General features: G+C 42.8%; 1 protein-coding gene across 5 annotated transcripts in view; it reads left to right on the plus strand.

The window, feature by feature from the left end:
• The window catches only part of COL12A1 (collagen type XII alpha 1 chain), a 140,296-nt gene that overhangs the window by 87,035 nt on the left and 39,601 nt on the right, over positions 1–13,660 (plus strand). For all 5 annotated transcript variants that reach the window (XM_067011302.1, XM_067011304.1, XM_059035889.2 and 2 more), the window contains 10 exons: positions 380–509; positions 1,718–1,860; positions 2,951–3,080; positions 3,716–3,858; positions 5,873–6,002; positions 7,726–7,845; positions 8,953–9,099; positions 10,333–10,449; positions 10,600–10,746; positions 11,279–11,353. In XM_067011302.1, coding sequence (XP_066867403.1) covers positions 380–509; positions 1,718–1,860; positions 2,951–3,080; positions 3,716–3,858; positions 5,873–6,002; positions 7,726–7,845; positions 8,953–9,099; positions 10,333–10,449; positions 10,600–10,746; positions 11,279–11,353 — 1,282 coding nt within the window. The remainder of the gene's footprint in view (positions 1–379; positions 510–1,717; positions 1,861–2,950; positions 3,081–3,715; positions 3,859–5,872; positions 6,003–7,725; positions 7,846–8,952; positions 9,100–10,332; positions 10,450–10,599; positions 10,747–11,278; positions 11,354–13,660) is intronic.

Genomic DNA, 13,660 nt, shown 5'->3' on the forward strand with positions numbered 1-13,660 from the left:
GGATATGGGAACATATGTATAAAAAAAGAGTTAACCGATTTACCTTAGTGATGAAGTTCATATTCATTTAGTAGGACTTCACAGAGGGTGGTAGGTGGGTGTCTTGTGCCTGGGTGATCAGGGAGTTTTTGCGGGGGGTTGGGGCTAGGGGAAATAATCATTCCAGGGCGTTCTGAGAGGGAGCCTGGGGTGAGTGTAGAGAAGTCTTCAGAAACTCTTGTAACAGTTCGTCTGGGGGCACCTCATTACATCCCGATATTATAGAACTTGCTTCTTGACTTGGTCTTGAGTTAATATTTTGAGTATTATATTATTCGAAGTATTATTTCTTTTACAAGTTTTTCAAATCAGATACTTTACATCCTCTTACAATCTTTAGGTACCAATCCCTGGGAATACCAATTATGCCATTCTGAGGAATCTGCAGCCAGATACCTCATACACTGTTACAGTAGTTCCTGTTTATTCTGAAGGTGATGGAGGACGCACATCAGATACTGGAAGGACACGTAAGTAAGAAGGCAGAAAAATATAGCTTTTTCATGATACGTTTTGCTTTTCCGTGGAAAGGCCATATAGGCCCATTGAAGAAAATTTGGAAAATTCATGATAGAACAGAAACATAAAAATTACCCATAGTTTACCGCCCAAACACCACCAACTGTTAATATTTTAGTGTATGAAGTGAAAAGTTATAATGGCATTCTTCTTCTGAAATGATAATTTCAGGATTTATAAATGTACATGTAATCACCAGTATTCTGTTTCACTCACAAAAGTTCATGAGCTTTGCTTTGTGCCTTATGAATTTGTGTGAAGCAGTGTTTTGTACTTGGCTTTCGTAGTGTCAATTGTTGAAATCTGTTCGTCACATCACTTGATCGCACATTTCTCTGGTTTGCTGATGAAGTGCTGTTTGGCGCTGAAAATCCGTGTGCTTTCATTTGCCATTAACATCTTGAGAAACCAGCGTATAGTGGTTTTACAATTCTTTCTAGTACTGCTTAACGGCTTTGGGGCATACCTATAAATATTTCTCTGGCTTTAAAAATACACTTGCTGATGTCTAAAAGAGAGCAAATACAGATGACTTCTTTTGGCAAAAGATCAGCGGTCTAGAAAGATGATGTTATTGGCTAAACTAGAGTTTGGGGTTAATACGTGGATTTAATTTGCATGTTTTCGAAGTCCCTGTTGGGGCAGTTAACTGAGAACTGAGTGTATCTTTTCTCCCTCCTTTTGCCTTTTCTTTTCATCACAGAAGACATTCAGTGTCTATTTGTTGAATGAGAAGGAATGAATGGGTGAATGTAGCTGATGGAATCAGATGGCTTCATCGGGCTTGTCAGTTTTCACCTGGGAGGCAGAGCTATAAAATCCTCTTCTCTATCTCTCCATTACCTGTGCTGGAAAACCGAAGCTTCTTGTCCCCTGCCCCTTGTTCTTTTAGGGCCAACCCAGTGCTATTATTGTACTTTTACTAGCTTGTTTTTATTGGCAACAACTTTGCTTCCATAGAGACCAAGGACATAGTTGGCTACCTTTGACTACATTTGGATTTGGAGAATTTTAATCTGCTTTTGTGTGTAGATAATTAGAAGTTTAAGGAGGACAGTATTTTATCCTGTTTCAGAGTAGAAGTTTTGGAGAAGCGATAGCAAAAGCTTGACATATATAAACAGATGTAGGAAATATGTGTTGGTTTTTCTTTCCTCAGTGGTGAGAGGGCTGGCAAGAAACGTCCAAGTGTACAATCCAACGCCAAACAGCCTGGACGTTCGCTGGGACTCGGCGCCGGGGCCGGTGCAGCAGTACCGCGTCGTGTATTCGCCCCTGGCTGGCCCGAGACCCTCGGAATCCGTAAGTCATGCTGTCGTCGTAGAGCTCGACAGAAGAATGCTGTAGATTTTACCGTGTCTCCTGCTCTAGTTGCTGGCCCGGAGCAAGAAGTCAGTTGGTGTGGTAGCGGGTCTCCTGGAAGCTTCCTTTCCTGATGAGCTCAGTCTCAAGTTTGTGTCCTGTTTGGTTGCCTGTGAGGATGCAAGCCACGGGCAGGCCCATGTGTAATGCTTAAATGATTGCTTTGATGAATTAAAGTAGGTGTATTAACTGTAGGGTTAGTTAGCAAAAATGAATTTTGGAAAAATGCAGATTAGCTATAGAAGTTAAAAGCCCCAGTAGTGAATGCAAATCATTGCTAGACCTTGTCACTGTGGGCTTTTGTTGTAACATATACCTCTGTGTTATGAAAATACCTTAAAGCTTGCCTTCATTGGCTCTTAACAAGTTGCCCAACCTATCTTCAACTCATAGTGCTATGCAGTTTTCTAAGTAGATGAATAATTTTGAGATCAGAAATTACTAATTTGACAAGGGATAGAACACCTATGGGAAAGTAAATTTATAGACTAATTTAATTTACAAGTCTTTACCAAAATAAACAATGACGATGAACAAAGGTAAACAAAGGAGGAGTGATAGATGTGTTCTGTAAGAATATTGATTTGTATGTCCCGGTGCATGGTAGGACACATTCAGACAGTACTGCCCTTATCCATTGCACCGAGTAGCTCTCTGTTTTCCCAGTGTGTGTGTGTGTGTGTGTGTGTGTGTGTGTGTGTGGTCCCTTTTCTTATGTGTATCTAACATTCGGGATGCTTTTGGGTAACTATCATGAGCCCTGGATGTTGTATTTGAGAACCTTTATCATGAACACAAATGGGAGATAGTTGGAAGTTACTAAGGGTCAAGTATGAACTAACTTTTTTGGAGAGGAGATTTCTGAGGGTAAAGTGCCCTTAACAGTGTGTCTTGGACAGATCTCATGAGGTAGCACAGAAGGTGGTTTCTGCTGTGCGGGGCTCAGCCTTTTACTGTAAACATTATGATGCTGATTAACAAAAGGTAAGCATTTGGGTTGTGGTCAAGCAGAATCTGTCCTCCCCTCCAGATCGTGGTGCCGGGAAACACCCGCACGGTGCACTTGGAGCGGCTGATTCCGGACACACCCTATTCCGTGAACGTCGTCGCCCTCTACTCGGACGCAGAGGGGGCTCCCAGCCCCGCCCAGGGCCGCACCCGTGAGGCGGCAATCCTTTCTCCACCGGGTTCCCTTGGGACTTGCGGCGGGAGGCCTCGGGGTGGGGTGGGGTGGGGGCGGGGGGCGGGGAATCGCCTCTACCTTGCGCAGGTGAGGGGAGCGCTGGGTGACCCACGGTCACGTTCAGCCTGGAGCCTTGGGCCCGTGACTGCCCTCCCGGCTGAACGATGTCGTTTGGCCGTTTTCTCATCTGGACCCCAGTTAAGGAGGGGTTTCTTCCCTTCTTCTGCCTGCGGTGGGTCTTCTCACCAACTGGGCACTTTGGAAGCGTTAGGGCGCGGCCCCTCTGTTTCATTGAACAGGAGGCGCTTATAGCAGGTTAAAATCATCCCTTTCCCTCCCAGTCTGTACTTTCACGTTCAAACCTGGCGCTCTGTCACCGGAAGTTCAGCATGTAATCGTAGCTCTGAATGCAGCACTTTCTACTGTTTACGGTTTCGCACGAGAGCCGTAGATGTGTATTTCATCGTAAGGGAGTGAGCAGCCCAGAGAGTCGTGAAGGACCGGGGTACCGTTACTCTGTCCCGGGTTCCGTTCTTCCACGCCCCTCCCTCCGCCCCTGTGTCCACTGTGGTCACAGACAGGAGACTAACTCTGTTGTATTTATTTGTTTAGTACCACGAAGTGGACCAAGAAATCTGAGAGTCTTTGGGGAGACAACGAACAGCCTCTCGGTAGCCTGGAGCCACGCGGACGGGCCGGTTCAGCAATACAGGATCATTTATTCCCCCACCGTCGGGGACCCGATTGATGAATACGTGAGCATTTTGTCATCTCTTACCTGGTTGGAGGGGGAAAGGAGGCTCTCTTCTTTAGGAAGGGCTGTGATTACAGTTGAGTCTCTCTCTCTGGGGTGATATTGGGGCCACCTGCACGATCAGTATCTTTGGGTTCATTTCTCTTCTAAACACAGGTTGAAAACGTATCTTATCTCATAAAAATGTGTATTTCTAGCTCTCTAATTATACCGTAGGAACTGAGTTGGTGAAACATGATACCTGTATTATCCTGAGCCACCTAACTTGATGTTCGAGTTCTGTGACTCTCTAAATCTTAACCTTTCTTGAAATATAATTCCTCCACAAGGTCTCCCTTCAATACTCCAGGGCTAATCAAGCTCTCTTTTCTCGGAATTTAACATTTTTGTTAAATGCCCTCAAAATAGAATTCCTCCACAAGGTCTCCCTTCAATACTCTAGGGCTAATCAAGCTCTCTTTTCTCGGAATTTAACATTTTTGTTAAATGCCCTCAAAATAGAATTGAAATATAATTCCTCCACAAGGTCTCCCTTCAATACTCTAGGGCTAATCAAGCTCTCTTTTCTCTGAATTTAACATTCTGGGGTACACTTTGGTTTTGGAGTGTACATACTCTCACATCAGCTTTAAACTTCTTGAGTGTCATATTCTGTCACTCCAGAGCCAGATTCACGTTTCTTCTAACTTCCTCCTAGCCCTCAGTACGTATATCCATCCATCATGGATGGAAGAACTCACTGCTTTCTTTCAAGTTTAGTGATTAGTTGATGTGACAGTTTAGTAGACACTTACACAGAACGTCTGTGGTCTGCAGCCATTTTGCCACATGCATCCTCTCTGATGGTTCTCCCTTCATTATCTCCATGTTATAAAATATGACATCTACTTGAACTTGATATATTAGGCTTTAATTCAAGCTCCTATTTTTATTAATCAGAAAGCCATGTAACTGCCATTTAAGAGTTTCTGATCAAGACGGGGCAAGCGGAATTACCACACTTAGTTGGCCAAAGCAGAGAAGCTTCTGCTTTAGTGTTTATTCAGCCTTGCCATGGACAAATACACAATTTCCCGTCACTTTCTGAAAACATTAGAAATGTAATTTCCCTCCCAATTCACCATTTGGAATCAGGGGACTCCGCGCTGGAATTCATGGTTTAAGTGATCCCTGCTTTTTGTAGAAGCAAAGCATAGAGTTGGAAGAGAGACTGAGAGGTCTGTCTGGTTCGTTTGCTCTTCGTGGGGGCTGCTGAATGTATTTTCCATTTCTTCTTTTTCCCCTAATTAATATGAGCAAAACTGGTACTTTTTAAAATATAAATCTCTTTGTTTTATGTTTGGCTGCGCTGGGTCTTCGTTGCTGCACCCGGGCTTTCTCTAGTTGCAGCGAGCAGGGACTACTCTTCGTTGCGGTGCGCGGGCTTCTCATGGTGGTGACTTCTCGTTGTGGAGCGCAGGCTCAGTAGTTGTGGGTCGCAGGCTCCGTAGTTGTGGCGCACGGGCTTAGTCGCTCCGTGGCATGTGGGATCTGCCCGGACCAGGGCTCGAACCCATGTCCCCTGCATTGGCAGGCGGATTCTGTACCACTGCGCCACCAGGGAAGCCAAAACTGATGCTCTTGAGGACAGAAACTGAGTCCGCTTTTGCTCCTCAGTGGGCTCCCAGTGGCTGGTACCGCACCTGGCCCACGGTGGGCGCAGGGTGCATATTTGTGGAAGGACCACCACACAACTGACACACTAAGTACGAGATGCTTTCATCCTCATGGCTTCCATCCTTCCTTCTCAGACGCTGAGACACAAGACCGAGAGGTGGCTGGGGCGGGATTTGAGCTGAGACCTGCCTGACTCTAAAACCATTTCCCTTGCTGCCCAGTGGTAGACAGTTTGCCTCGCCCTGAGCAAGAAAAAGAAACCATGAAGAAAGCATTCCTGCTTATGGGGATACATACAAAAGTATTGATCTGGAAGTCCTCTAGCTGATGATAACTTCATAATTTAACTTCCCCTGCAGACCACTGTCCCAGGCAGAAGAAACAGTGTAATGCTACAGCCCCTGCAATCTGATACCCCATATAAAATTACTGTTATTGCTGTTTATGAAGATGGAGATGGTACCCATTTGACAGGAAACGGAAGAACTGGTAAATGTCTTAAACCTTTTATAATCTTTAAATTTGGTGGTATTTGAGTATCTACATCTCAGACACTCCACTAATACTGCATTAACATTTGTATCAGATACTGAATTTTGTCAGAATGATATGACAACGGAATGTGTCATTAACTTTTTAAAGGTCCACTGAAAGAAGGAAAATGAGACACAAATCTGCATATCTTGCTTCCCTTGAGATCGTTTTATTCTTTGGAAAACCGCTTCTGAGTCACTGAATAATGTTTTAGTCTGTGTGGTGTTGGTTAAGGCTGTAGCTGTTAACTCAGTCAATTAAGTGTTGGCAAAAACGACCCCATCACCACAGAGTCTTAAGTCATGAAACAGAAGCAGGATGACTGGTAATCATCTTCCGTCTTTACAAACTTAGTTTTTTTAAAAAAATATATTTTTCCTATTGTACTAATGGATTACCAGGGTTCACGCCTCTTTTCTAGCCTGCGTGGGTGGCAGTTTCTTATGGTTTAGACCAAAAGTTCTCTAGTTTGGTTGCTGGAATCATCTGAGGACCTTTAAAAAGGCTTACGCCTGGACGCCTCCCCGAGACATACTGATGTTAATGGTCTAGACGTGGTCCAGACCTGCCCAAGTTCCAGCGCGCAGGCAAAGCTGAGAGTCCCTGGCTGTGCGTGAAGGTTGGCTGGGCCGTGGGTCCACTTCGTTCAGCAAAAATCCGCTTAAGTAACATGATTTCAGGCTCCTTGCTCCACTTAGTCGCCCAAACTGTTACTCTACTTAAACGATCTTGACAACATTACAGGATTTGGGAGAGGTAACATTTGAAAACTCCTGAGGGAAAAGCAGGACCAGAGTGTTTCAGCTCAGTCTTTGGAGGCCAGGAATTTGTATATTTATTGACACCTGTTGTCTACAGGACTGAGTCAACACAGACTCCATCTAGCGACTCAAGATGATTTTAATTTAACAGCTTCCCATTTTCACTCTTCCCTTAGGTTTCAGAATATATTTTGGTATTTTTCTGGAGGAAATGCTGTATTTCAGAATTCTATGCTTAATCAAGCACATAAAAAAAATCTCTACTAGATCTTTAGTTTTCTAGGAAGGGCCAAAGCCACTTCTGGTTTCTCTTGTAAAAAAGTTTTTGAAGTTAAGTCCTTATTTGTGTAATGCTGTGAATAATAACTCAGTGGCTGACCAACAGGCTACCTCACAGCGTTGATCTAACAGGGGATAGAGTTGGGTAGTACTCTGGAGACGTGAGGATTTACTCTAGGTTATGTTGGTGGAGGTTATAGTGGTGCTGGGGAAGAAGCTCGTTTCGGTCACTAGCTAGCTGTGTGGTCTTGGGCAAATCATATCTTAGTTTTGTGATATGATGGTTGGATTAAATAGTCTGTAAATCATTTTTTTTGGCTCTAACAATCTGTGATCGATAACATTCAAAAAAATGGTATGAGATCTCTTTTCCTTTTTATAATTCTGAATCCAGTTCTAGAAATCACCAGTTCCTGAGTCCATTTGATTTGCTGTTTGAATTTGGAAAACGACTAAGCTTCCTGTTGAACATTTCAATACCTTTTAACTGTTTTCTGGAGCGGGACAACATGGGATATTACTAGTTTGCTCTCGTGAGGCTGCATTGTCAATATTCACGGTCAATACTCCTAAAGTCCTGTGCTCTCTCCTCGTTTGTCGATAAAGGGTCAGTAACGTGTGCCAATATTTGTTTTCAGTGGGATTACTTCCTCCTCAGAACATACACATCTCGGATGAATGGTACACGAGGTTCAGAGTGTCCTGGGACCCTCCACCATCTCCCGTTCTCGGATATAAAATTGTGTATAAGCCAGTGGGTAAGGAAGCACCTTTATCACCTTAGAAATGCACTGGAGGGTTATTTGTGCATGAGGGCGTTCTTTGTTGCATCCCCCATGATTAGATTCTCCTGATAGTTCAGTTATCACATCAAGTCCTCTCCTACCAGAGGTAACGTTTCTGGAAATAGCATTTAAGCCAATGGTCTAAAGTATCATTGTTACTATGGGTTTAGATGCAACTCCCATTAATCTGCATGACTAAAACGTCCGATCTGGTTCATAAAATTGCACAAATTGAGGCTGTGTTCAGACAACCTATATGTTATGATGCTTGTGAAATCATGAGTACTTACTTAGTATAAACTTGTGTATTTTTCCCACTAGGTCAAGGTATTATTCCATTGGGGGCATGTGCATTTTAGTTTATTCACGACAGGCTTGCTTTCAGCTTCCCACGGACACTTTCACCTAAATGGATATCCCCTCTATTAAATTATTCGCCACCTATGTTTCCATCTTCTGTCTATATGCTTAGCAAAATGGAAGCAAAATACTTTTATAGTAAATTTGCTGGGGTATCTTCCATGCATCCAGGAAGGATGTGAACTAGAAAAAATACAGGAGAGAAGGCAAGTGTAAGGATATGTGAGCCTGTGTAGGAAATGGAGAGGGAACTTGAAGGTGGAGGACTTTCAGTAACCCCGCTGCATGGAATGGGGTGGGAGACAGACGTTCTGAAATCATCTCTACAACAGAAAAATGTTAATTGAGCACCCAGTATGTACAAAGCACTATGCAGGCAAACTGGAGCTTAAAGAAGAGGCTTGAGAGTCCACAGTGGTCGACGGTGTGATGGTTTGTTCGTTAAAGGAACATTAATTACACACATGCTACATTCGTTAGTACACATGCTAGCTACTGTGCTGTGCTTTGAGGATAACAAGGAAAAGGATTCGGTCTCTGCGTACAGTTCTGTATTCACCGTGTAATGCAGCGTTACCGAGTGTTACAGAGAGCACGTGCATAAGGGCTATGGAATTAATGGTGTTCATGCTATCATTTGAGTATAAGTTATTTGATTTTAAGACAAATTTGAGACTAGGGATGGCATATTTCTATGTATTTTTGTGATTGTTATTAAAGGTTCCAATGAGCCCATGGAGGTCTTTGTTGGAGAAATGACATCATACACGTTACACAATCTCAACCCCAGCACCACCTATGACGTGGATGTTTATGCTCAGTATGATTCTGGACTCAGTGTCCCTCTGACAGACCAAGGCACTACATGTGAGTCACGTAGCTTTTTGTGGTTGTAAGAACAAGTGTCGTATAAATGACCAGGTCACTCTGTTTTTAATTTCCTTTCTTTCTTTTTCTTACGCATGTTTCCTCAGCATTGAGTAGGTAACTCTTTTGTGTCCAGCTAAACAAATACTTATGTCATATAGTCAAGTATACAAAATGTATAATCATGAGATATGTTTGTTTCATAGAAAATAGATTTTGAATTTTAAAAGGTAAAAATTATAAAAATTCTGATTTTATCCATGTGGGATGCTATGTGGTTTTTCCTGACATTTGATGTTAAACGTATATTACCTAAATGTATTGATCTAATTGAAAGTTTTCACATAAATGCCACGATGACTGATTCAGCTTGCAGATAGATTTTGTTGTCATCAAGTGCTTTAATGGCTATTGGAGGACTTAGCAGATAGCCTTGAAGAAAATTTTTAAAATTATTTTTCATGAGGTGTCGTTGACATTCATTGTGTTGAGAGGGGCTGTAGGCAGACCTCGTTTCATTGCACTTGGCTTTATTGTGCTTGGCGGATGCTGTGTTTTTTTATAAATTGAAGATTTGCGGCAACCCGGCATGGAGCAGGTCTACTGGCGCCATTTTTCCATCAGTATTTGCTCACTTCACGTCTCTGTGTCACGTGTGGTAGTTCTTGCAATATTTCAAACGTTTTCATTGTTATTCTGTTTGTTACGGTGATCGGAGGTCAGTAATCTTTGATGTCACTATTGCAAAAAGATAACAAACAATTCATTGGAGGCTCAAATGATGGTTAACATTTTTTAGCAATAAAGTGTTTTAATGAAGGTATGAACATTGTTTTTTTAGACATAACACTATTGCACACTTAATAAACTACGGTATAGTGTAAACATAACTTTCGTGCCCTGGGAAATCAAAATATTTGTGTCACTCGCTTTATCGTACCACTATTTGCTTTATTCTGGTGGTCTGAGACTGAACCTGCAGTATCTCAGAGGTACGCCTGAATGTGGATTTTCCTTCCCTTGAAAATCAGTCATAGAAAGGGAGGTCGGTTTGGACAATACCATGTTTTCGTGTTTGTTTTATGTATGTTTCTTATGAAGAAACAATGTGAGACTTTAGACATTATTTTGTTCAGCCACAGTGGAAGTTTTAAAATTGTGTTGTGATTAAAAGTATGCTTTTTTGCCTTTATTTATGAAGTAAATCTATTTCTTTCTGTCCTTCTTTTGTAGTATATTTGAATGTGACAGATCTGAAAACTTACCAGGTCGGGTGGGATACATTCTGTGTTAGGTGGTCAGCTCACCGGGCAGCCACTTCCTACAGGCTGAAACTAAGCCCTGCAGATGGTACGTGTGCATAAAAATGACCTGGAGCACATAGTAGCCACATTTAAAACTTCAGTAAAGGTGTTATTCTATTTATAAAATGATGTATCAAAATGTCTTTAAATATAATTACTGGTGACACTGGCATTTTTCCTCTGCTGTCCTAATCAGGAACAAGAGGACAGGAAATTACAGTGCGTGGATCAGAAACCAGTCACTGTTTCACCGGCCTGTCCCCAGACACTGATTATGGCGTCACTGTCTTTGTGCAGACACCAAATCTTGAGGGACCAGGTGTCTCTGTCAAAGAACATACTAGTAAGTGTCTGAGTAATCTGGGGAGTCTCTGTAAGGCTTCAGAGTAGGATGCTCTGGGTGTGGGAGACATAAGTGACTCCTGTGTGGCACTTCTCCTTACAAGCAGCAATAGTGACATGATGGCAGGTCCTTGAAGTGGCGTCTATAGCTGGTTCAGCACCTTTATCTGCAGCAGATCCGTGCTGCCCCTGTTAGAGCTGGCGTGATTGTAAGGAAAGACCTAAAGGAGGGAGAGCTGGCTCTAGCTAACAGTGGGAAAGTGAACGTGTATCCGTATTAGTGACCTTTGCTCATCTGACTGTATCTGAAGGCCTGACGTTCTCCCTTTGCATCTGGGCTTCACTTCGTGCTGCTGTAGTCAATGTTGAGTGACCACCAATGGTACCAGTTTTGGATAAGATAGGATTCCCAGTAAGTCAGTACCCATGACACTTGATTTGTTATCGAGGACATAAATGGCTCTAAAAATTTACTTTCTGAGATATGAAATGTGCACCTGTTGCATTTTTCTAATTATTATTTTTAATTCTAGCTGTAAAACCAACAGAAGCTCCTACAGAGCCGCCTACACCTCCTCCCCCTCCCACGATTCCACCAGCCCGGGAAGGTAAGTACTGCTGTTAGGCAATGCATTCAGCTGATGGGGATTGATAGCCTTCTTACTTATGCAGTTGATATAGAACATTTCTGACCCATTATTCCTGCTAGAGTTTTTCAATTAAAGGCAAAGATTACCAGTCATTTGCTCTTCTCCTCCAGGCCCATTTTAGTGTGAAAAAAACCAGTCATAGGGCTTCCCTGGTGGCGCAGTGGTTAAGAATCCGCCTGCCGATGCAGGGGACACGGGTTCGAGCCCCGGTCCAGGAAGATCCCACATGCCGTGGAGGAACTGGGCCCATGAGCCACAACTACTGAGACTGCGCGTCTGGAGCCTGTGCTCTGCAGCAAGAGAGGCCGCGATAGTGAGAGGCCCGCACACCGCTATGAAGAGTGGCCCCGGCTCGCCGCAACTAGAGAAAGCCCTCGCACAGAAACGAAGACCCAACACAGCCAAAAATAAATAAATAAGCAAACCAATGGACCGACATTAAAAAAAAACAAAACAAAACAGTCATAAACCACTCTGCCTTTTCAGCTGGAACTCTGTTTCCTCTATTTTACAGATGAAGGTCTACGGGTGCCTTAAATAATCCATTGTCACATGGCGGGCATTTCTTTCTTGTGGCTGCTGGCATCAGCAGGCACTGGGAACCTTTTGGGCTAAATTTGCAGCATAACCCCTGGGACCTTTGGCTTTGGAGTTCCTGGCTTCTGACCTGAGAAGGGCCCTGGATTACACAAAGCTAAAAAATGTCCATTCACCAAAGTTGGAGACATAATTGTCCCCCTTGTAGTGAACTGGTAAAAAGACATAGACTGAGCTATTAAGATTGGTCTCTCAGTAATCTGGGGCAATGCTCAGTGCTTCATCAAATTAAGTTTTAGCTAATTAACTACTGGTTTATTCTTTTCCCACATTCTGTTTCCAACATTTAATTGAAAGTATTTTTCTTTTCTCTTAGAAGACTCTAGAATGTTATGGCTTTATCAAGCCTATTAAAGAAGTAAAACTAAAAATTAAAAGTGTATTATTATAGGATAAAATAATAATGTGTTTCTTTAGACTTTTGAAAGGAATTCAGTAAATATTTTTGGCTTAAAGACATGTTAAGCAAGACAAAAAGACAGCCCTCAGAATGGAAGAAAATATTTGCAAACGAAGCAACTGACAAAGGATTAATCTCCAAAATATACAAGCAGCTCATGCAGCTCAATATCAAAAAAAACCAAACAAACCAATCCAAAAATGGGCAGAAGACCTAAATAGACATTTCTCCAAAGAAGATATACAGATTGCGAACAAACACATGAAAGGATGCTCAACATCACTAATTATTAGAGAAATGGAAATCAAAACTACAATGAGATATCACCTCACACCGGTCAGATTGGCCATCCTCAATAATTCTACAAACAGGGCTTCCCCATGGCGCAGTGGTTGAGAATCTGCCTGCCAATGCAGGGGACACGGGTTCGAGCCCTGGTCTGGGAAGATCCCACATGCCGCGGAGCAACTGGGCCCGCGAGCCACAACTACTGAGCCTGCGCGTCTGGAGCCTGTGCTCCGCAACAAGAGAGGCCGCGACAGTAAGAGGCCCACGCACCGCGATGAAGAGTGGCCCCCGCTCACCACAACTAGAGAAAGCCCTAGCACAGAAACGAAGACCCAACACAGCCAAAAAATAATAAATAAATTAATTAATTTTAAAAAAATTCTACAAACAATAAATGCTGGAGAGGGTGTGGAGAAAAGGGAACCCTCCTGCACTGTTGGTGGGAATGTAAATTGATACAGCCACTATGGAGAACAGTATGGAGGTTCCTTAAAAAACTACAAATAGAACTACCATGTGACCCAGCAATGCCACTCCTGGGTGTATACCCTGAGAAAACCATAATTCCAAAAGAGAAATGTACCACAATGTTCATTGCAGCACTATTTACAATAGCCAGGATGTGGAAGCAGCCTAAGTGTCCATCAACAGGCGAATGGATAAAGAAGATGTGGTACGTATCACAATGGAATGTTACTCAGCCATAAAAAGGAAATTGTGCCATTTGCAGAGGCATGGATGGACCTAGAGACTGTCATACAGAGTGAAGTAAGTCAGAAAGAGAGAAACAAATATGATATATTAACACGTATATGTGGAATCTAGAAAAATAGTACAGATGAACCTATTTACAAAGCAGAAATAGAGACACAGACGTAGAGAACAAACGTGTGGACACCAAGGGGGGGAAAGGGGGTGGGCTAAATTGGGAGATTGGGATTCAACATATATACACTACTATGTATACAATAGATAACTAA

The sequence above is a fragment of the Kogia breviceps genome, chromosome 13 (assembly GCF_026419965.1).
Source record: "Kogia breviceps isolate mKogBre1 chromosome 13, mKogBre1 haplotype 1, whole genome shotgun sequence".
Classification (NCBI taxonomy): Eukaryota; Metazoa; Chordata; class Mammalia; order Artiodactyla; family Physeteridae; genus Kogia; species Kogia breviceps.